This window comes from Pristiophorus japonicus, chromosome 2, assembly GCF_044704955.1.
Source record: "Pristiophorus japonicus isolate sPriJap1 chromosome 2, sPriJap1.hap1, whole genome shotgun sequence".
Lineage (NCBI taxonomy): Eukaryota > Metazoa > Chordata > Chondrichthyes > Pristiophoridae > Pristiophorus > Pristiophorus japonicus.
This window is the reverse complement of record NC_091978.1, coordinates 123,317,326-123,338,905: the sequence shown is the minus strand read 5'-3', so window position 1 is coordinate 123,338,905 and position 21,580 is coordinate 123,317,326. Positions and strand designations below refer to the sequence as shown.

At 45.1% G+C, this 21,580-nt stretch overlaps 1 protein-coding gene across 3 annotated transcripts in view; it reads left to right on the top strand.

The window, feature by feature from the left end:
* pde4d (phosphodiesterase 4D, cAMP-specific) overlaps positions 1-21,580 on the top strand; it is a 905,003-nt gene that overhangs the window by 703,951 nt on the left and 179,472 nt on the right. For all 3 annotated transcript variants that reach the window (XM_070869185.1, XM_070869194.1, XM_070869177.1), the window contains exon 5: positions 466-515. In XM_070869185.1, the coding sequence (XP_070725286.1) occupies positions 466-515 (50 nt within the window). The remainder of the gene's footprint in view (positions 1-465; positions 516-21,580) is intronic.

The window sequence follows — 21,580 nt, the reverse complement described above, 5'->3', positions numbered from 1 at the left end:
TTAACACAGCTAGAAGACATTCAGTTCAAAACAAGTGCCAGATACTTTAATAAAATATTTTCCACTTGGGTAATGTGCTTTTGTTGCTGTCAACTTCCAGCAGTACACAGCAAAGATAATTCACACAAGTCTATTGTTCCCATTTCTAGTGATTTTTGCTCCTTCGAAAATATAACATTTATTGTTTAACTATTTATATAGTAACGATTAGTTAATTAAAAAACTCAAATTGAATAGTCTCTTTTAATTAAAGATTTTTAAAGTAAAGACTGGAACATTTAGCTACCTTTTGATATATTAAGTGGATCTGATGAAAGAAGATTCTTTAGGTACAACTTTCTTTATATTTGTGTACAAGAGGATCAAAGGCAAGATTTCCCAGAAGTTTGTCTGGAGACTGAACACGTGAGTGATGGAAACACGTTGCTAGAATTCTAATTTTCTGTTTTTATTTGAATGATTCAGGCGATCACCAATGTGTAACCAGCCACCCATGAACAAGGCAAGTTTTACAGGTGAGTGATTCTTACTTTTTTGTGCATAACCACTTCTTCAATGTTCTGCGCAGCATCCTCTTGAAATAATTGTCTGCGCTACAGTCTGGTAGGAGTAGATGCATGCCAGAAGTTCTCCAACTCTCTTAATCAGCCAGGAAATTAAAGACAGTCTCATCCTAGGTAACTATTACATATCCGGTGGTGGTACATTAAAGTGGAATTGCTAGAGGCCACACAACAGGTTGCCTTCTTGCATTCTGAGGAAAGCAGGGCAATATTCTTTTTCTGTCTGATTATCGATTCTTATTGCCAGATACTTGAGAACCGGTCATCTGCATGCACTCAGTTGTGGAATGCCACATGTCACAGGGAAACCTGAAGTTGAGATGGAAAATAAGAACTAATAAGTGTACATTAGCAAAATCAAATGTACTTTGTTGATAAAATAGCACTGATATTGTTTCTTTGGGCCCAAAATTGGCCAGGAGTTGCTCCATTTTTTTGGAGCAATTTGATTTTTCTGGAGTATCTTAAAAATCCCCATTTTGCACATTCAATTTGTGCCAGTGTAAGTGAATTAGTTAGGATTTTTTTTAGCTTACTTTAGTTTTTTTCAAAGGGGGCATTACCAGCCACATACGCCAGTTTTGGCCATTTAAGCCACTTTGGACAGCTAATAGTTGCTCCAAACTAACTTAAGCCAGCGTATGTGGCACAGAAAACCCTTGCGGATAGTTAAGAAATCAGCGCAGGTAGCCAGAGATAGGGTGGGGGGGGGTGGGTAAGGGAAGCGGAGAGGACCTTGCAAAGCACTAAACACCTTCACAACAACATTCAAGAAGCATGAAAACCATCAATAATAAATAAAAAATAAAACTTAAGTCCTACCTTCCTAACTCAGCCCGGGAAGTCAGCGGGCCGGCCGGTGCAAGAGGCCACTCGGCCGGGGATAGGTGCGGGCAGGACGACCAGGCGGGAGAGCACAGGGAACTGACTCTCTGACTGACTCTCTCTGAGTCTCTCTCTGACTATTCCAGCGATCTGACTTTCTCTCTCTGACTCTCTCTCTCAGTACCAGCGATCTGACTTTCTCTCTCTGACTCTCTCTCTCAGTACCAGCGATCTGACTCTCTCTCTCAGTTCCAGCGATCTGACTCTCTCTGTTCCAGCGATCTGACTCTCTCTCTCAGTACCAGCGATCTGACTTTCTCTCTCTGACTCTCTCTCTCAGTACCAGCGATCTGACTCTCTCTCTCAGTACCAGCGATCTGACTCTCTCTCTCTGTTCCAGCGATCTGACTCTCTCCCTCTATTCCAGTGATCTGACTCTCTCTCTCTATTTCAGCGATTTGACTCTCTCTGACTATTCCAGCAGCCAGCCCGGCACACGTCGTGAGGCCACTCGGCTGGGGATAGGGGCAGGATGCATCAGGTCCCACGCTGCAGCACGGCTGGGGGCAGGAGCTACTGCGCATGTGCAAAACCTCCAGTGCGCATGCGTTGAGCTGCCGGCACTGTTTTTCGTGCAGGGTCCTAGCTCCGCCCCCTAATGGACAGAGCACGCTGTGCCAAGCCATGGGAGAGGCCACAGAGCGGCCAGAATCCGGGGAGATCTTTTCGGCGCTGTTTTCACCCTAGGAAGTCGGCGCATCTCCGATGAATGCGCCGAAAAAATGGGTGGACCAAATTTGGGCCCAGTGTACAAATGCAATGTAGAACCAAAGAGGTGTACAACACAAAAGAAGACTATTTGGCCCATTGTGTGTGTGCTATCTCATTATTAAAAGTATCCAAACTAGTCCCACTTCCCTTCTCTCGCCCCATTTAAAGTTCTGTACAAAATTGATGTTTCATATTCATGTCAAATTTTTGTGAAAATTCATCATTATTGTAATTGGGCAAACCAAACATTTTATATGCAACCTGAGGTAGGGCTGTGGAACATGGAGAGGTAGTTTAGCTGGAAATAAATGGTTTCTGATATTGGAAGAAAATGCATTTAACTTGATTTCGAAAGGGATCTTGTCAATTGGTGTCTCCTTAAACTGAATTTATTATATGGAAGAGCAATATTGATAGATAGCTCAGATGAGACTTTTCTTGTGTGGAACTCTGGTTTGAAATAATGAATTTGAAAATGAGTGCGTACTTGGTTTATTTGTATTCTGTTATGCTTAAGGTGACTGTCACAGATGCGTTGCTGTATTTTGTATTGTTCTGGAATACAGTTCCCAGAGTGCAGGTTAGTGGTGAGACAGATAAGGGGGCGGGGGAGAATTTTTGGGGTCAGCGGGTGCGTTTACTGGTGGGTTGGGTGGGAAAATGCTTTTGACAACGGGGTCTCGGCCCCACTGTCAACCCGTCAACGCGGCTTACCCAGATATCGGGTCTATCAGCGTTGAACAGACCCAACATGCAGTGGCGGGGGAAGCATTTCAGGTCATTATGACCTTGTTAACAGTCCATTAAGTATTTTGAGTTCACCTTTACATTTTACGAGGTCGCCCATGGGGTTCAGGCTGTTCAGTGATCATGTCAGCTAAGGACATCGGCAGTTGTATGACAATGGAATCATCTCATTACTTGACAGCTGCAAATGTGCTATAAAAGCTCCCATCTCACAGCTGTTCACTTTCCAAGCTCAGAAGCTGTTGTTTACTGCATTTGGAAGACAGATTGAGCTTTATGCATGTTACAAGTGTTTGGAGTAAACTGTCTATCCAGTGTCACCTCATTGGAACAACCTCTCTCACCATTGTCAGATCGCTTCTGTCATCTCACGTTCACCTGCCATCTATTATATCCACATCAGTGCCCTTGAAGCTACCTCACCTTGGTCCTTAGAAACCCACCACAATCAGCCCCAACACCAGCAGCACCAACAACAGCACCAACCTTCCCTGCAACCAACTGATGCTGCGCAGGACAGAAGGCATCAGCGCCCGACCACATTGCTGCCCGGGACACCAGAGATGGTCTTACCATAGTTAGATTTACTTCACTTGATCTGTACACTCTGACTGCCACAAGATATGCCAGGTTGGCACCACCCCACACCAAGACCATAAAACAACCCCACAATGCCCAGGCCATTCCTTTCACACTCACCACCATGGGGGGTGCCGTGATGTCTCACCATTCACTGTTAACTCACTAAGCTACTTCCAAAGATGCACACAAATCTGCCCAAGAACGCAAAGTGTTGAAAATAAAAGTTTCAATGTTTGACACAACATTAACAAAAACTTTACATGAACATTGGTTAAAACACAAAGTGCCTACACTTGTGTGTTGTTAGTTGGTATGATTGGACAAGGAGAAGGGTAAGTGTGAGGTGTGGCTAGTGAGATGGGGAAGTGATAATGTAGATAGAGAGGTATGGGTAGAGGTGCAAGGTAAGTTGGTGTGAGTAAGGATCTGCAGGAGTAGGGGAGGGAATGCAGAGTAATGGGGATGTGATGAGTGGCACAGCAAGATAAGGTTGAGTTTGGCTTTGCAGTAACGTTTCGTGATCGACTCAGATCATTGAAAGGTTTGCGCCACTGCAGTCAGGTTCTTCAGATGACATCCCTACATGTGTTCTCCTGTGCAATGTGTTGGTCTCCTAGGGAGGTCTCTTCCACCCATTGGAAGGGAAGAGGACCTCCATGTGCACTGTGACACTGCATAAGCAACTGGAGGGAGTCACGGGAGATCCTGGGTGCAGCCGTGCACCTCTGTGCAGTGCTTGTCAGTGTTTGCAGCACCTCAGTGGTGTAAAATACTGACAGCACAATTGTCAAAATTAATTTGCGCATAGTCCCGTTAAGGAAACTGTCTAATGACAGAATGACGTCAGCAGACTCGCTTCCTTCAATTGGCCGGCAAATGTGCTGAGCGGGCTTAACAAGTCCAATCAGGGGAAATCATTTTGGACAGTGGGCTGGAGCCAACAGCGAGTCAGAAACTGCTACCGATGTCGCCCGCCACGGACTCGCCGAGGTAGGGGAAATCATGGCCAGATTATATGATGCTATTTATAATAAGAAATAACACCCTTAATAACCTACTGAAGATGATTATTTTAAAAAATTCTTAACAAAAAGAGTTGGAAATCATGCAAGAAAGCAATCTGTACTTGGTTATTCCGAACCAAAGGTCTGCGCGGAGCAGGATTAAAAGGAGTGCACTTAAACAGAGTGTTTTATTTGGGAATTTGGAAAGAGTGGGAATTTCTGGTAAGTATTGGTAAGTAGAAGCTATAAATGGTGAAATTTAGTTCAACATTTTGATTTAAACCTGTAACTTTAAAAACTGTAGTTAACAGAAGCTGCCTGCCAGTGGCAGTTAACTGTCAGTCAGATGTAAGTATTTGTCTTGAATAGGTGCTAATCACCGGGAGCAAGGAAGCTGAGTCAACACTTGTAGCTTGGGTGAAGCTCCTACAGTATAGAATTAAACAGGTCTACAGAGCACAGAGCGGGATTAAATGGAGTGCACTTAAGCAGATGTTTTATTTGGGAATTTGGATAGAGTGGGAATTCAGGGAAGGAGTTGCTTTTTGCCTACACTACTTGAGGTGCTTTGTGTTACAGGTAGATATTTAATGTCATTGCCCATAAGTTAATCTAGATCAATGAAGTAGTCACGAAACAAAACTGTAAAATATGTTACTCAAATATAAATTTAATTAAATAGAACAAGGTCATTTTGACATGGCAGTGAAGGTGGTGTATCGCAACTGAAGCATGTGGGAGTTTGTGGAGAGCATTGTGATCCCGGACAACCATGTTTGCAGTAAGTGTCTGCATTTTGAGGAACTTCAACTCAGGGTTGTTGAGCTGGAATCTGAGGTGCAGACATTGCAGGGCATCAGGAAGGGGGGAGAGTTACTTGGACCCTTTGATCCAGGAGGCAGTCACACCCCTTAGGTTAGGTAGTGGTACAGGTCTGGTTAGTGGTCAGGGACAGGAGGGTGTGACTGCAACTCAGGCAGGTAAGGGGTGCAATGCTGGAAGAGCCTCGATATTTGTCCTTATCCAATGGGTAGGAGGTTCTTGCTGCCTGTGTGGATGATGGAAATATAAGAACATAAGATCATAAGAATTAGGAGCAGGAGTAGGCCATTTGGCCCCTCATGCCTGTTCCACCACACAATACGATCATGGCTGAACTGATCCTGGCCTCAACTCCACTTCCACGCCCGCTACCCATAACCCTTGATTCCCTTATCTTTCAAAAATCTGTCTGTCTCCACCTTAATTACATGCAATAGAAACATAGAAAATAGGTGCAGGAGTAGGCCATTCAGCCCTTGGAGCCTGCACCACCCTTCAATAAGATCATGGCTGATCATTCACCTCAGTACCTCTTTCCTGCTTTCTCTCCATACCCTTGATCCCTTTAGCCATAAGGGCCATATCTAACTCCCTCTTGAATATATCCAATGAACTGGCATCAACAACACTCTGCGGTAGAGAATTCCACAGGTCAACAACTCTGAGTGAAGAAGTTTCTCCTCATCTCAGTCCTAAATGGCTTACTCCTTATCCTTAGATTGTGTCCCCTGGTTCTGGACTTCACCAACATTGGGAACATTCTTCCTGCATCTAACCTGTCCAGTCCCGTCAGAATTTTATATGTTTCTAGGAGATCCCCTCTCATTCTTCTAAACTCCACTGAATACAGGGCCAGTCGATCCAGTCTCTCCTCATATGTCAGTCCTGCCATCCCGGGAATCAGTCTGGTGAACCTTTGCTACACTCCCTCAATAGCAAGAACGTTCTTCCTCAGATTAGGAGACCAACACTGAACACAATATTCCAGATGAGGCCTCACCAAGACCCTGTACAACTGCAGTAAGACCTCCCTGCTCCTATACCCAAATCCCCTAACTATGAAGGCCAACATACTATTTGCCTTCTTCATCGACTGCTGTACCTGCATGCCAACTTTCAATGACTGATGTACCATGACACGCAAGTCTCGTTGCACCTCCCCTTTTCCTAATCTGCCGCCATTCAGATAATATTTTGCCTTCATGTTTTTGCCACCAAAGTGGATAACCTCACATTTATCCACATTATACTGCATCTGCTATGCATTTGCCCACTCTCCACAGCTCTCTGAGGTCGAGAAATCCAAATATTCATAACCCTCTGAGAGAAGAAATTCCTCCTCATTTCTGTTTTAAATGGGCCACCCCTTCTGAAACTATGCACCCTAGTTCTTGATTCCCTCACGAGGGGAAACATCCTCTATGCATCTACCCTGTCAAGCCGCGTCAGAATCTTATACGTTTCAATAAGATCACCTCTAAGTCTTCTAAACTCCAAGGAGTATAGGCCCAGCCTGCTCAACCTTTCTTCATATAACAACCCCTTCATCTCAGGAATCAACCTCCCCCTAGAACCAATGTCCTAAGGCCACATTACAGCAAAATTCTAAAGGGACAACGTGTGTTAAAAAGACAAGCCTAAAGTCTCTGTGCCTCAATGCGAGGAGTATTCGTAATAAGGTGGATGAATTAACTGCGCAGGCAGCTATTAACGAATATGATATAATTGGGATTAGGGAGACATGGCCCCAGCATGACCAAGGCTGGAAACTCAACATCCAGGGGTATTCAACATTCAAGAAGGATAGACAGAAAAGAAAAGGGGTGGGGTAGCATTGCTGGTTAAAGAGGAAATTAACGCAATACTAAGGAAGGACATTAGCTTGGATGATGTGGAATCTGTATAGGTAGAGCTGCGGAATAGCAAAGGGCAGAAAACGCTAGTGGGAGTTGTGTACAGACCACCAAACAGTAGTAGTCAGGTTGGGGACAGCATCAAACAAGAAATTAGGGATGCGTGTAATAAAGGTACAGCAGTTATCATGGGAGACTTTAATCTACATATAGATTGGGCTAACCAAACTGGTAGCAATACGGTGGAGGAGGATTCCCTGGAGTGTCTGAGTGATGGTTTTCTAGACTAATGTGTCGAGGAACCAACTAGAAGACTGGCCATCCTAGACTGGGTGATGTGTAATGAGAAAGGACTAACTAGCAATCTTGCTGTGCGAGGCCCCTTGTGAAGACTGACCATAATATGGTAGAATTCTGCATTAAGATGGAGATTGAGACAGTTAATTCAGAGATTATGGTCCTGAACTTAAGGAAAGGTAACTTCGATGGTATGAGACGTGAATTGGCTAGAATAGACTGGCGAATGATACTTTAGGGTTGACGGTGGATAGGCAATGGCGGACATTTAAAGATCACATGGATGAACTTCAGCAATTGTACATCCCAGTCTGGAGTAAAAATAAAACGGGGAAGGTGGCTCAATCGTGGCTAACAAGGGAAATTAGGGATAGTGTTAAATCCAAGGATGAGGCATATAAATTGGCCAGAAAAAGCAGCAAACCTGAGGATTGGGAGAAATTTAGAATTAGGCAGAGGAGGATAAAGGGTTTAATTAGGAGCGGAAAAATAAGAGTATGAGATGAAGCTTGCTGGCAACATAAAAACTGACTGCAAAAGCTTCTATAGATATGTGAACAGAAAAAGATTAGTGAAGACAAACGTAGGTCCCTTGCAGTCAGAATCAGGTGAATTTATAATGGGGAACAAAGAATTGGCAGACCAATTGAACAAATATTTTGGTTCTGTCTTCATGAAGGAAGACACAAATAACCTTTCGGAAATACTCGGGGACCGAGGGTCTAACGAGAAGGAGGAACTGAAGGAAATCCTTATTAGTCAGGAAATGATGTTAGGGAAATTGATGGGATTGAAGGCCGATAAATCCCCGGGACCTGATAGTCTGCGATCCGCCACCACCTCAGTGAAACCCCAATGTTGCACGAGGTAGGCAAAGCCATAGGACAGCTTAAAAACAACAAGGCAACGGGTGCGGATGGAATCCCTGCTGAGGCATTGAAGTATGGCGGAGAGGCGCTGTTGGCGCGAATACATGACCTCATCTCTCTCATCTGGAGGGAGGAGAGCATGCTGGGAGATCTCAGAGATGCAGTGATCGTGACCATCTTTAAAAAAGGGGACAAGTCCGACTGCGGCAACTACAGGGGAATCTCCCTGCTATCAGCCACTGGGAAAATTATCGCTAGAGTTCTCCGCAATCGTCTTCTCCCTGTAGCCGAGGAGCTCCTCCCGGAATCACAGTGCGGATTTTGTCCCCTACGGGGCACAGAGGACATGATCTTTGCAGCGTGACAGCTGCAGGTAAAATGCAGGAAGCAGCGCCAGCCCTTAGACATGGCCTTTTTCAATCTTACAAAGGCCTTTGACACTGTCAACCATGAGAGTCTATGGAGCGTCCTCCTCCGTTTTGGATGCCCCCAAAAGTTTGTCAACATCCTTCGCCTGCTCCACGACGACATACAGGCTGTGATCCTTTCCAGTGGATCCATTACAGACCCATTCCACATCCGGACCGAGGTCAAACAGGGCTGCTTCATCGTTCCAACTCTCTTCTCAATCTTCCTCGCTGCCATGCTCCACCTCACAGTCAACAAGCTCCCCGCTGGAGTGGAACTAAAGTACAGAACCAGTAGGAAGCTGTTTAACCTACGCCACCTCTAGGGCCAGGTCCAAGACCACCCCAACCTTTGTCATTGAGCTACAGTACGCGGACGACACCTGCGTCTGCGCACATTCTGAGGCTGAACTCCAGGATATAGTCGATGTGTTCACCGAGGCATATGAAAGCATGGACCTTACGCTTAACATCCGTATGATAAAGGTACTCCACCAGCCTGTCCTTGCCGCACAGCACTGCCCCCAGTCATCAAGATTCACAGCGCGGCCCTCGACAATGTGGACTATTTCCCATACCTCGGGAGCCTCTTATCAACAAAAGCAGACATTGATGCCAGTGCACCAATGCAGCCTTCGACTGCCTGAGGAAAAGCGTGTTCGAATACCAGGCCCTCAAATCTACCACCAAGCTGATGTTCTACAGGGCTGTAGTAATACCCACCCTCCTGTATGGATCAGAGGCATGGACGATGTACAGAAGACACCTCAAGTCGCTGGAGATATATCACCAACGATGTCTCCGCAAGATCCTGCAAATCCCCTGGGAGGACAGTTGCACTAACATCAGTGTCCTCATCCAGGCTAACATCCCCAGCATTGAAGCACTGACCACACTTGATCAGCTTCGCTGGCCAGGCCACATAGTTCGCATGCCAGACACGAGACCCCCTAAGCAGATGCTCTATGCGGTGCTCCTTCACGGCAAACGAGCCAAAAGTGGGCAGCAGAAACTTTACAGGGTCACCCTCAAAGCCTCCCTGATAAAGTGCGACATCACCACAGACACCTGGGCCGAAGACCGCCCTAAGTGGAGAAAGTTCATCCGGGAGGGCGTTGAGCTCTTTGAATCTCAACGCCGAGAGCGTGAAGAGGTCAAGCACAGGCAGCGGAAGGAGCGTCCCATATACCCCTTCCCTCGGCGAATGTCTGTCCCATCTGTGGCTCTCGTATTGGACTGTTCAGCCACCAGAGAACTCACTTCAGGAGTGGAAGCAAGTCTTCCTCGATTCTGTGGGACTGCCTATGATGATGATGATGATGTTAATACACATCTAAATAGCACAATTAGATATCTGCACAAAGAGTGTATGTGACAGGCAAGTTCTTATTCTTTCAAAGCTTAATACAACGTTTTGCACAATTTGTCAATTTGAATTTTCATTTATGTTGAAATTAAAATAATTTACCTAATTAAAAAATGTACAGAAATTTGCTGACATTTTTCCTATTAAAACTAAAAAACTGCATGCTGCTTAAAATTGTGAACTCTATGGGCATTGCCTATTGCTGTCTCCAATTATTGTAAGGGGAAAAACCTACTTTTTAATTCGAACTACTCCTCCACTTTATTTTGCCATTGTGTTGCAATTTCTGAGCCGAGATTTTCTGTTGTTAGCTACAGATATTACTATTTGTTGTCAAGTGTCTTTGAACTTCTTGATTACATCCCACAGAATTTTTGAGTCTGGACCATCTTGTGAATTAATAACTGGACAAAATGCAAAAAATTGCCTTTTCTTATTATCTTTTTTTTAAAGAAGGCATCCATTTGCTTCCCCCTTTTTTTCCGCTTGCGTCTGATTTTGATCATGCACTGCCCACTTTAGGAGGGTAGGAGGAAGAGGCTGTTTGCCTGGCTTGACTGCTGGAAAGGATGTGAGAGCAGTCTAAGGAAGACTTCAGTCCAGTTTTGCCTCCTCCCTGCAGCAGCAGGTTGGTAAATATCAAACCTCAGTGGAGTGAGGGAATGTCTGTCGCTTACCGCTCCATGAATTTTCCACACATTGGTGTTAAACAGAAAAACACTGTTTTATACAGTCCAGCTTATTTCACTGAAAAAGCAGAGAAAGAAAAGGTCAACTGAAGGGATAAGAGGATATGTGAAAAATATTGATCATTGTTTCCAAATTGTAGCCCCAACAGTTAATTTGACTTTGGAGAGCACTGAATACAGTAAAAGTAAAAAAAATGTGGAGGAGAATTTCATCAGCATTCTCCTGATCTCCTGCTGTAACTTCAAAAGAAGATCAGCCCACACCTTGGAGAAAGGTCATAAAAAGGTATGTTTCTCCAGGAGTTCCACTAATTTCCTGTTGGAGAACCACTGTGGAAATTCTAGGCGATGGTGACCATCTAATTGGTATTTTACTGTGTGATTTCTGGTTCAACAAGACATTATAAAATGTATTTGTTTACAGTGTAAATCCCTGTACCTAATTATGGTTTCTCGTAGGTTGGGGCCTCCACACTGCTCCCTGGGCCGCACGCCGCTCCTTTTATGGCCCCAACCTGCCGCTGATGGTTTCTCGCAGGATGGTTTCTGCGAGAAACCGTCAGCGGCAGGCCGGGGCCGATTCACTATCATCCGTTTTACACTGTCGCACAAAGTCAAAATCTACCGAAATGAGCGGGTAAATGCTTAACTTTTCATATTACATTCCTTTTTCTGTTACCTAATTACTTTAGATAGCGGATGGTAGAATATCATATGAACGCACTTAAGCTCACCACCAGTAACTTATAGGCTATTCTGACTAGGCATGGACATGCTTTAATTCATAAATTTTGAGTGTGTGTGATAAACAGTTTGCTAAATATTATAATCTAGAGTTCTCAATTATCTTTGTTCCAGGATTATTCTAAATTATCAAACATCCAAAACTGATCCAGCTTTGCCCCAGACTGACCCTGATTAATGCTTTATGCCTGGAATGTCATAACCTGTCTTTTTACAGATGCTGACTGACCTGACTATTCCCAGTATTTTCTGTTTTTATTTGCACCTTTTCCTTTTTGTTTCACTGTTTGTTTTGCTGCCAGTTCTTTTCTAGGAATGGCACTCTTGCAGAAGTTCTGTTCTTCCCTTCATCGTCTCTTTCATGATGTTCCCCATTATTATTCCTTTCCTTTCTTGTCTGTGACTCTGTGAGGCCAAAACTGCTGCTTTCCTTAAGGCCTGTGAACACTGGAAATCAGCGGCCACGCTGCGGAGTGCAATGGCCGCTGACTTTTCGTGTAATAGCCGCCATTATCAAAATTCCACTCATGCGGTATCCCGGCGGTGACTCACTCCCCGCCCTCCCCCCGCCACCGCTTCATTGCTGCCGATCCATCCTAAGTGTGCACCGCCGATGTCACCACCCCCCTCCCCCCGCCCGGCGGCGAAATTCCCCAGAGAAAATCTTCCCACTGGGGGTTGCCAAAACCTGCTTTTTTCAGATGATGCAGTGAGACTGTGGGAGGCCACTGCCGCCATGTTTTTTTTGTTGGCCAACTGCCATGTCGGGCCAACAATTATGCCCTCTTGGATGCCAGGCCGCTGGCCCAGCCGAAATCCTCCCTGGTGGCCCAGTGGACCGAACTTTAAAAATCGCACCGATTTCCCATTTAAGTGAATGGGAGAGCCGTGGTGACGCGGTGCCGTGATGATGTCTGTGAGCAGCGGAAACTAGATCCCCCCCCCAACTTCCGCCCCTCTAGTGTGCTTACCACCGTATACCCGCCCCCATTAGGAGAGATTTCATTTTGTTCTGTCTGTCTTTCTCCTAACCTTACCATTTACCCCATCCTCTTAGACCTTCCCCTTTCTAACCCCAAATGATTGGTCCTCAGCAAAGTTTCATCCTCCGACACCCCTCAACAACAAATTCTGAGCTGAACATGAAGCTGGACTCTTCTACTGCCTCTAGACCTTTTTTTTGGTCAAGGGAGTCGCCTTGACCATATCTTCCCTCTCCCCAAATCTGATTCCTTCTCCTGTCTCCAGTTGTCTTAGTCCCCCTGAACCCCTCCCTCTGGTCTATTGTCTTCTTTTGATCTTTTTGCCAAGGATTGCCATCCTGACATCTGCCATCTCAATTTTTCCAATCTGTTCTCTGAATTGCTTTTCTGTTCTCTTACTTCCAACCCCAACATCATCAAAGCCATATACTCATTGATAATGCGAGAGCTGTAGTTGTATGGTGGAAGGACCTTTACTTGCTGACGCTGAACACCAACTCCCTGGCAACTCCTTTTAATTTCCCTTTGGACCACGACTCTACTACTGCCCCAAGTTTTCCAGACTGTTAACGATCTCATCACTGAGGAGCTAGCCATCCATAGCCTTCAATCATATTGTTCCTCAATCTCGCACAGCCCATTTCTATCTCTTACCAAGACACACAAACAGGACTGTCCAATTGCTTCAGCCCATTCCTGTCCCACTGAACGAATCCCCTCTTAGCTTGACCCGATCCTTTCGCCCTTGTCCAGTCCCTCCCTATATATATCTATGACTTCTCCACCACTTCAATAATTTTAGACTCGCTAACCCCCATCATCTCAATTTCTCCATTGACATCCAGTCCCTCAACAACTCCATCGCTTGCCAGGATGCTCACCATGCCCTCCGCTTCTTCCTTGAACAAAGGCCCAAACAAACCCTATCCACTACCTTTCTCACATTGAACAACTTATTTTTTAACTCCACTCAGCTCCTCCAGTCAAAAGGTGTCATTATAGAAAGCTGTATTAGCTCCAATTCTGCCTGCTTCTGTAGTTTATGAGGAGCAGTTAGCTCCAGTCCTATTCAGGCCCCTCCATTATATTGATGACTGTTTTGACGTCACTTCCTGAACTCGCTCTGTTTTAGAGAATTGTGTTAACTATGCTTCTAATTTCCACCCATTCCTCACCTTCACATAGTCCATCTCTGATGCTTCCTTGTCCTTCCTTGACTACTCTCTCTCCATCTCTACTGATTGGCTATCCAGTGACAGCTATTACAAAACCAACTAGATTACACTTCTTGCCTCCTGGGGGGTGATACGGGGAAAAAGGGCCAAGTGTTGGCCGGCTGCAGTGCTGTGGAGCTGGGCGAAGAGGAGAACTCTCCTGCTGAAGGGACAGTTTTTAAAAAAAACCTATCCTTCTGTTTCTTCAGAGGCCTTCTTTAAGGGCCATGATGTAAGCCACTGCTGAACTGGAAAAATTAGTTGGACCTTGCACGGCGGGTGCTGCACCTAGTTTTTCACGCATTTTGCAGAAGGGTCCTGAAACAGGCCCTTTTTTGCATACTTAAATGGATCCAACGTTGATTTCAGGTAGCCGCTAGGGACAGCTAAAAATAGTGAAGACCTACATGGCCGTGGCCATGCCACCAGTGTAGATTGGGTGTAAGAGCTCCTACTCAGAAATTGGTATACATTGCGCACGTTTTACACCCATAAATAGGCAAAATTCATAATAATTTCTACGCCAGTGTGTTCAATTAACTTCAGCTAATGTGGCTCACGCCAAGTACTAGAATGTTACAGCAGGCCCAGCATAAAAATTAAGTTTGAAACCTCTGCTCTACACTGTTCCATTGACACCCTGGGTCTACTTCATCATCATCATAGGCAGCCCCTTGGAATCGAGGAAGACTTGCTTCTACTCTAAAAATGAGTCCTAAGGTGGCTGAACAGTCCAATACGAGAACCACAGTCTCTGTCACAGGTGGGACAGATAGTCGTTGAGGGAAGGGGTGGGTGGGACTGGTTTTCCGCATGCTCTTTCTGCTGCCTGCGCTTGATTTCTGCATGCTCTCGACGACGAGACTCGAGGTGCTCAGCGCCCTCCTGGATGCATTTCCTCCACTTAGGGCGGTCTTTGGCCAGGAACTCCCAGGTGGCAATGGGGGTGTTGCACTTTATCAGGGAGGCTTTGAGCGTGTCCTTGTAACGTTTCTTCTGCCCACCTTTGGCGCGTTTGCCTGAAGGAGTTCCGAGTAGAGTGCTTGCTTTGGGAGTCTTGTGTCTGGCATGCGAACAATGTAGCCTGCCCAGCAGAGCTGATCAAGTGTGGTCAGTGCTTCAATGCTGCGGATGTTGGCCTGGTTGAGGATGTTAACGTTGGTGCGTCTGTCCTCCCAGGAGATTTGCAGGATCTTGCGGAGACATTGTTGCTGGTATTTCTCCAGCGACTTGAGGTGTCTACTATACATGGTCCATGTCTCTGAGCCATACAGGAGGGCGGGTATTACTACAGCCCTGTAGACCATCAGCTTGGTGGCAGATTTGAGAGCCTGGTCTTCGAACACTTTTTTCTTCAGGCAGCCGAAGGTTGCACTGATGCACTGGAGACGGTGTTGAATCTCGTCGTCAATGTCTGCTCTTGTTGGTAAGAGGCTCCCGAGGTATGGGAAATGGTCCACGTTGTCCAGGGCCGCGCCATGGATCTTGATGACTGGGGGGGTGGGGGGCAGTGCTGTGTGGCGGGGACAGGTTGGTGGAGGAACTTTGTCTTATGGATTTTTAACGTAAGGCCCATGCTTTCGTATGCCTCAGTAAATACGTTGACTATGACTTGGAGTTCAGCTTCTGTATGTGTGCAGACGCAGGCGTCGTCCGCGTATTGTAGTTCGACGACAGAGGTTGGGGTGGTCTTAGACCTGCTCTACACTGTTCCATTGACACCTCTGGTTCATGTAGTTCCAATGACACCCCTGGTCTATACTGTTCCATTGACACCTCTGGTTCATGTAGTTCCAATGACACCCCTGCTCTACACTGTTCCAATGACACCCCTGCTCTACACTGTTCCATTGACACCTCTGGTTCATGTAGTTCCAATGACACCCCTGCTCTACACTGTTCCAATGGCACCCCTGCTCTACACGGTTCCAATGGCACCCCTGGTTCATGCAGTTCCAGGTCTACATTGTTCCAATGAAGCTCAAGATCAGTACCTCATCATTCTGCTGGACACACTGCATCCCTCCGGTCTTAACGTTGACTTTATTAACTTCAAACCATTCTTTTCACGGCAGTAGGTGCCTGTGGTGTGGGAATGGTCTGATGGTGTCTGGGAGAAGGGGAGATGGTTGGTTCATTAGAGCACAGTGCTGATCCACTGAGCTTTGCTTACATTTTTCTGTTTTCTTTTCATTTTGACTGCATCTGGACCCACCACACTCTTTTATCCTTTCTGCGTTATCTCATTGATCTTGTATATCACATAGTTGTTTTTTAGTTGGAGATTTGCAGATTATTTTGCACTTTAACTCCCTTTGTGATTGGTTTGCTTGTTGATTTCTCCATTTTCTCTCTTTTTCCAACCTACTAGGATGCTTGTTTATTTCTTAGTCTTCAGTCTAATGAAGGGTAAAGACTGGAAACATCATAAGGTATATTTTCTCTTGACAGATGCTGACTGATCTGCTTTGTATTTCTGGCACTTTTTAAAATTTCAGACTGAATATGTGATAGAGCAGCAGATGTGATCAAGGCTAGTTGTAATATCCTAGAAATACATTAGATGGCAGCAAAGAACAAATATTTTGCCATTAAAATATTGCCTATGCAGCTGCTGAACATAGTAGTCAACAGTAACTTGCAGTTCCACCTTCAACTTTGTGAAACATCCCAAGATGATTCATGGTCAGAAATTCAGACAGTTAGCAGGAGTTGGGGAAGAGCTAGGAAAGTGATCGAAGGTTTAAGAGACCGGTTGTGAAGAGATTTTTCTTTTAGAGAGTGGGTGCATGGCTAAAGAATCATGGAGGGTCAGAGAGCGTGTAGGAGGGCTCAGTGGAGAAATCAAAGGTGGAGTGTGGATGGGAAAGAGCATGGTGAAGTTGATCTCTCGGCAGCTTAGCAGAGAGGGAAATAATGCTGCTTATGTGACAAAGTTGGCAGGGGCCTGATGTCCCAGGTCTTTGCCTCATTCTCCCCTGCTTTGCTTTGGATATATACTTGAGAAGGAACAATTTTCAGGGATATGGCAAAAGAGCAGGGGAGTGGGGCTAATTGGATAGCTCTTTCAAAGAGCTGACATCGGCACGTTGGGCCAAATGGCCTCCTTCTATGCTGTAAGGTTCTATGATTCCAAGGTTGGCTCATACATACCTTTGACCGATTTACTAATGATGAACATTTAGTTCTATCTATACTGAATTGAAGAGAACAGAAAATATTTAGTACTCAAAGCATTGGCTTAAATCAATAGCAAAGGAAACATGGTTAATATAGTCACAGTTGAACTATGCTGATTCTGTCCTGTATTCTCTCCATGGTTGTGCACTTTAATCTAATAAAGTAATGAAAATGCTGACGGCGAAGATGAGAAAATATTGTTGGGACAGAATTTGCGGTTGGTATGGCGGCGTACTCTCAAGTTCCGACAGTGCACCGGCTGTGCTGCACGTTTCAGCTGCCCATTGGAATCAATGTGCTGGTGCAGAGTTGGGCTAATTGCCCATCCACTGTGCACTAATTACGTAAGAAATGTTACGTCTGGCCACTGCCCTGCGCACACACTGCAGCATTTGGAAGCAAGTTTCAGTTGGGGCCTCACACTAGGTAAGTGTAGATTTCATTTGGAGGCCGGTGGCGTACTCCTTAGTTACGTTGCCGACCGAAATTTCAGGCCATTGTTGTTTCTCGGCAGAAATCTCTTGCACTTCCCTTTGTAACATCCTGCTGAAACCAGTGACAGGTGTGTGGAGGCACTGGGCTTGAGATAATGTGGCTAATGACTGATTGATAACACAAGCTGGAAAGAGGCCATGAATGAAGTTGCTGAAGTCAGGAGGATGGTCATGATCAGTTGTCCTGTTTTGTTCATTTATAAACAGTAACTGTCATTTTAATAAAGTTAGCCTATCCCTTAACACAGAATCAAGGGCAATATGAAAAGTGTTTTTTTTCCTGTTATTTTTGATTATTATCACTCTATGATCTCGCAAATTTCAGATAGTTGGGAGCATACCACAAATGTAACACACTCAAAGGGTATGGATGACACAGTAGGATAAACTTTGCAAGATCAAAATCAAGGTTTGCAATTAACAGCAATAACTTGCATTTATGTTGTGCCTTTAACATTGAAAAACTTTCCAACGTGCTTCACAGCAACGTGATTAAACCAAGATCAACACCGAGTCATAGGATATATTAGCAGATGTGACTAGAGGCTTGACCAAAAGGTTAGGCTTTAAGGAAGGTCTTAAATGAGGAGAAGGAGTTAGAGCGGTGGAGAGGCTTAGGGAGAAAATTCCACAACTTATGGAGAAGGCACGGCCATCAATGGTAGGGCGAAGGGATGGCGAGATGCACAAGTGGCCAGAGTTGGAGGAATGGAGTGTTTTCAGAGGGTTGTAAGGATGGAGAAAGTTACAGAGATAGGGAGGGATGAAGCCATGAAGCAATTTGAACATGCATGTTTTAATGTAAAATAACATAATGTTTACAGAGATATAATGCTCCTGTACATATAATAATAAAGTAAAGCACAGTGAAATCCACAGTCGCAGTGACTCGGGTGAATGCCTGAAATACTGTGCCGTGCTCGCCAGTAGAGCAGTCTGGTAGTTTCCGAGCTATTATTTTAAACCCTTGAGGACTACTGCCCTGTTGCAGGTTGCCACCTTGTGTTGTCCTATATACTTCTGCATTTTCAGTTTATCTGATATGCCCTGTCCCTGTGGCTGATGCTTATAATTTTCACAGACACATTTTAATCTCCCTCCTCCTTTGGTACAAAGACTGTGTCCCTCCACTCTCAGCTGAATTAGGAATCTGTTAGTTATTTTTTTGTTGTGCGAGGTGGCAATCTATTCCACAAGTTAAAACTTGCATCGAGTAGTTTCTCCTTAAATTATCCTTAATTTATATTCACTCTCATCTCCTGGTTCTACAAAAGGGGGATGAAATTCATTGTGGGCATTAGCGCAAAGCAGGTGATAGCGAATTATCAGCCCATTTTACACCTCGCCTGATTTTACATAATCAAGAAGAACAGCATGAGGGGTGTAAAATGGGCAGCTGATTTTCTCTCGCCCATTTTGCACTACCACCCATGTCACTCCCAAAGAATTTCTCCGCACCATGTCCATTTATTCCCAAAGATGCTGCCACTGCCTTCCTCCAATTCCGATAATAAAGAAGCTGCTGGCAGAGAATGTTCCATCACCTAGACACTATTTCAAATTGTGTTCTTGAATTTGTATTGGAAGTAAACAAAAGGATGTTGTCTATGAAACAACTGGTTTCACAAATTATTGCTATGGCCCCTCTTTTTTCAGAAATAACCTTTCCATATTTACTTCCATATCCATGAATTTCTTCTAGCTTAAAAGGAAGAAATGAAACTGTTTTAAAGGGCGTAAAGACATCTTCAGTGTGACACAAAAATGGTACAAGAGGAAATCAAACACTGAGAACCATCTATAGCCTCAATTTTAATCTAATGCACTGAACGAGAATAGTCAACAGAGTGTAAAATCATATATCGCTGCCGTTCCATTCTTGTTAGTGGGTCAAAATCCTGGAACTCCCTACCTAACCTAATGGGACTACCTGCACCACATGAACTGCAGCAGTTCAAGAAGGCTCACCACCACCTTCTCAAGGGCAACAAGGGATGGGCAATAAATGCTGGCCTTGCCAGCGATGCTCATATCCAGAGAATGAATTTGAAAAAAATACATCACTGAAACCATTAGTACAATGTGCCAGAGCAGTAAAGAAAGCAAGCAAGAAGTGTATAGCCAGATGGATAAGGAGCAGGTCACTGGTGGTTTGTACACAGTATTGGCCGCACCCCACCTGCAGGGCGTATTTATAGTTTTGGTTGCTATATAGCAGAAGGGACACCTTGGCTTTGGAGAGGATGCAGTAGAAGGTGTTTGATTTGATACCGAGGATTAGTTATGAGGTTATGCAAATTGATAAATATTTACTCTTGATATGAGAAGCTTATCTATAATATATGAAGAACCATGAATGGTCTTAATATGCTGAGGTACTGCACCTGTAGGTAATTCTTTCCCCGAACAATGGTTGACAATATCTGAAAGACAATGGCTTGAAGTAGGCTGTGTTTATGTTAGATGCTGAGACACTGAAGAAGCAATGAAATTGACAGGGTTTGATTGAAACAAGGAGCAAAGAATACACCCCAACCAATAACTGCACCTCCACCTCTGTCCTAGAACCCCCCCCCCCTAAATTGAGCAGAAATCATGAACCCCACCCCATAAACAGGAATTGTGGACCCCTATTCCCAATGAGAGCAATATGGTTGCACGCACCACTGCCCCCCCCCCCACACCTGGTGGCACACACTAAATGGAAACCCCTCATGCCCTTCTCCCTCCACTCCCCCTGCCCCCTCTCTCCTCACCCTCTCTTACCCATTCCTGTTAAGTATTGATGCTTGAGGTCACAGACACCAGAGGGCGCCACTGTCGGAGGTCATTGGGCTGTGTGCGCAGTCACTGGTATATAAGCGCGGGTACTAGGTCATGCGGGTACTTTGGGCGCGAATAAAGTTGGATCAGGTTTACACCTGAGGCAGTTTACAAGTAACAAGACTCTTGAGTCATTACATTTGGCGACGAGGTAACTTAAGAACCTTCGCATGTACAATGGGCACTATTGGAATTCTGGAGAGTTTCGTGGAAGGCGAGGATGGGCGGATTTTATCGACTGCCTGGATCAGTATTTTTTGTCCAACAAAATGGAGGAAGAGGCTGACGCAGTTCAGCGCAGGGCAGTTTTCCTCACAGTTTGTGGTCTGAAAATTTACGGCCTCATGAACCTTCTCTCGCCTTTATGTCCATCAGACAAAGAGTACGACGATTTGTGTGCTTTGGTGTGTGACCATCTTAAGCCAAAAGATGGGATCATCATCTCACGCTATCGCTTCTATATGCATGTTTGTGCTGAGGGCCAGGATGTGTCGGGATTTGTCGCTGACCTACGACATCTTGCTGAGCCGTGTAAGTTCGGAAACATGTTGGAAGACATGTTGCGAGATTTCTTTGTGATAGGCATCAACCATGATGTGATTCTCCAGAAGTTATTAGCCGAAGAGAAGCTGGACTTGAGAAAGGCCATCGCAACTGCCCAGGCATGCATGATGACTGATGATAGTTTGAGGCAGATATCATCGAAGAGTGGGAGCTCCATGGCAGGTACTGTAAACAAGATTAAGTCGTCTTCTGGAAGAGCTACTTATGGCAGGGCCTACTCGACTGCTTATGTGAAACCTGTAGTTGCTCAGAGTCAGCCAACTGGTACGAATCTGATTTCACCCTGTTGGCGTTGTGAGGGCAATCATCGGCCTCATCAGTGTCGATTTAAACAGTACATCTGTAATGGCTGTTTGAAAGTGGGGCATCTTCAGAGAATGTGCCCACAACTGAGCAAGCGTGCTGCTGCTCATCACAATGTTGATGATGACCAGTCTAGTACTGGCCCGTAGTCACAACCCGAGGAGGAAGTGTATGGTCTGTATTTGTTCTTGGCAAAGAGCCAGCCGATAATTGTTAATGTGAAGCTGAATGGCGTGCCTGTATCAATGGAGCTGGATACGGGTGCAAGTCAGTCAATAATGAGCCAAAGGACATTCGACAAGCTGTGGGACACTGAGGCTGTGAAACCTAAGCTGAGTCCAGTCAATGCCAAGTTGTGTATCTACACTAAGGAACTCATACCGGTGATTGGCAGTGCAGTAGTCAAGGTGTCAGATGATGGTGTGGTTCAAGATCTACCATTAGGGATCGTCCCAGGTAATGGTCCAACCCTGTTCGGCA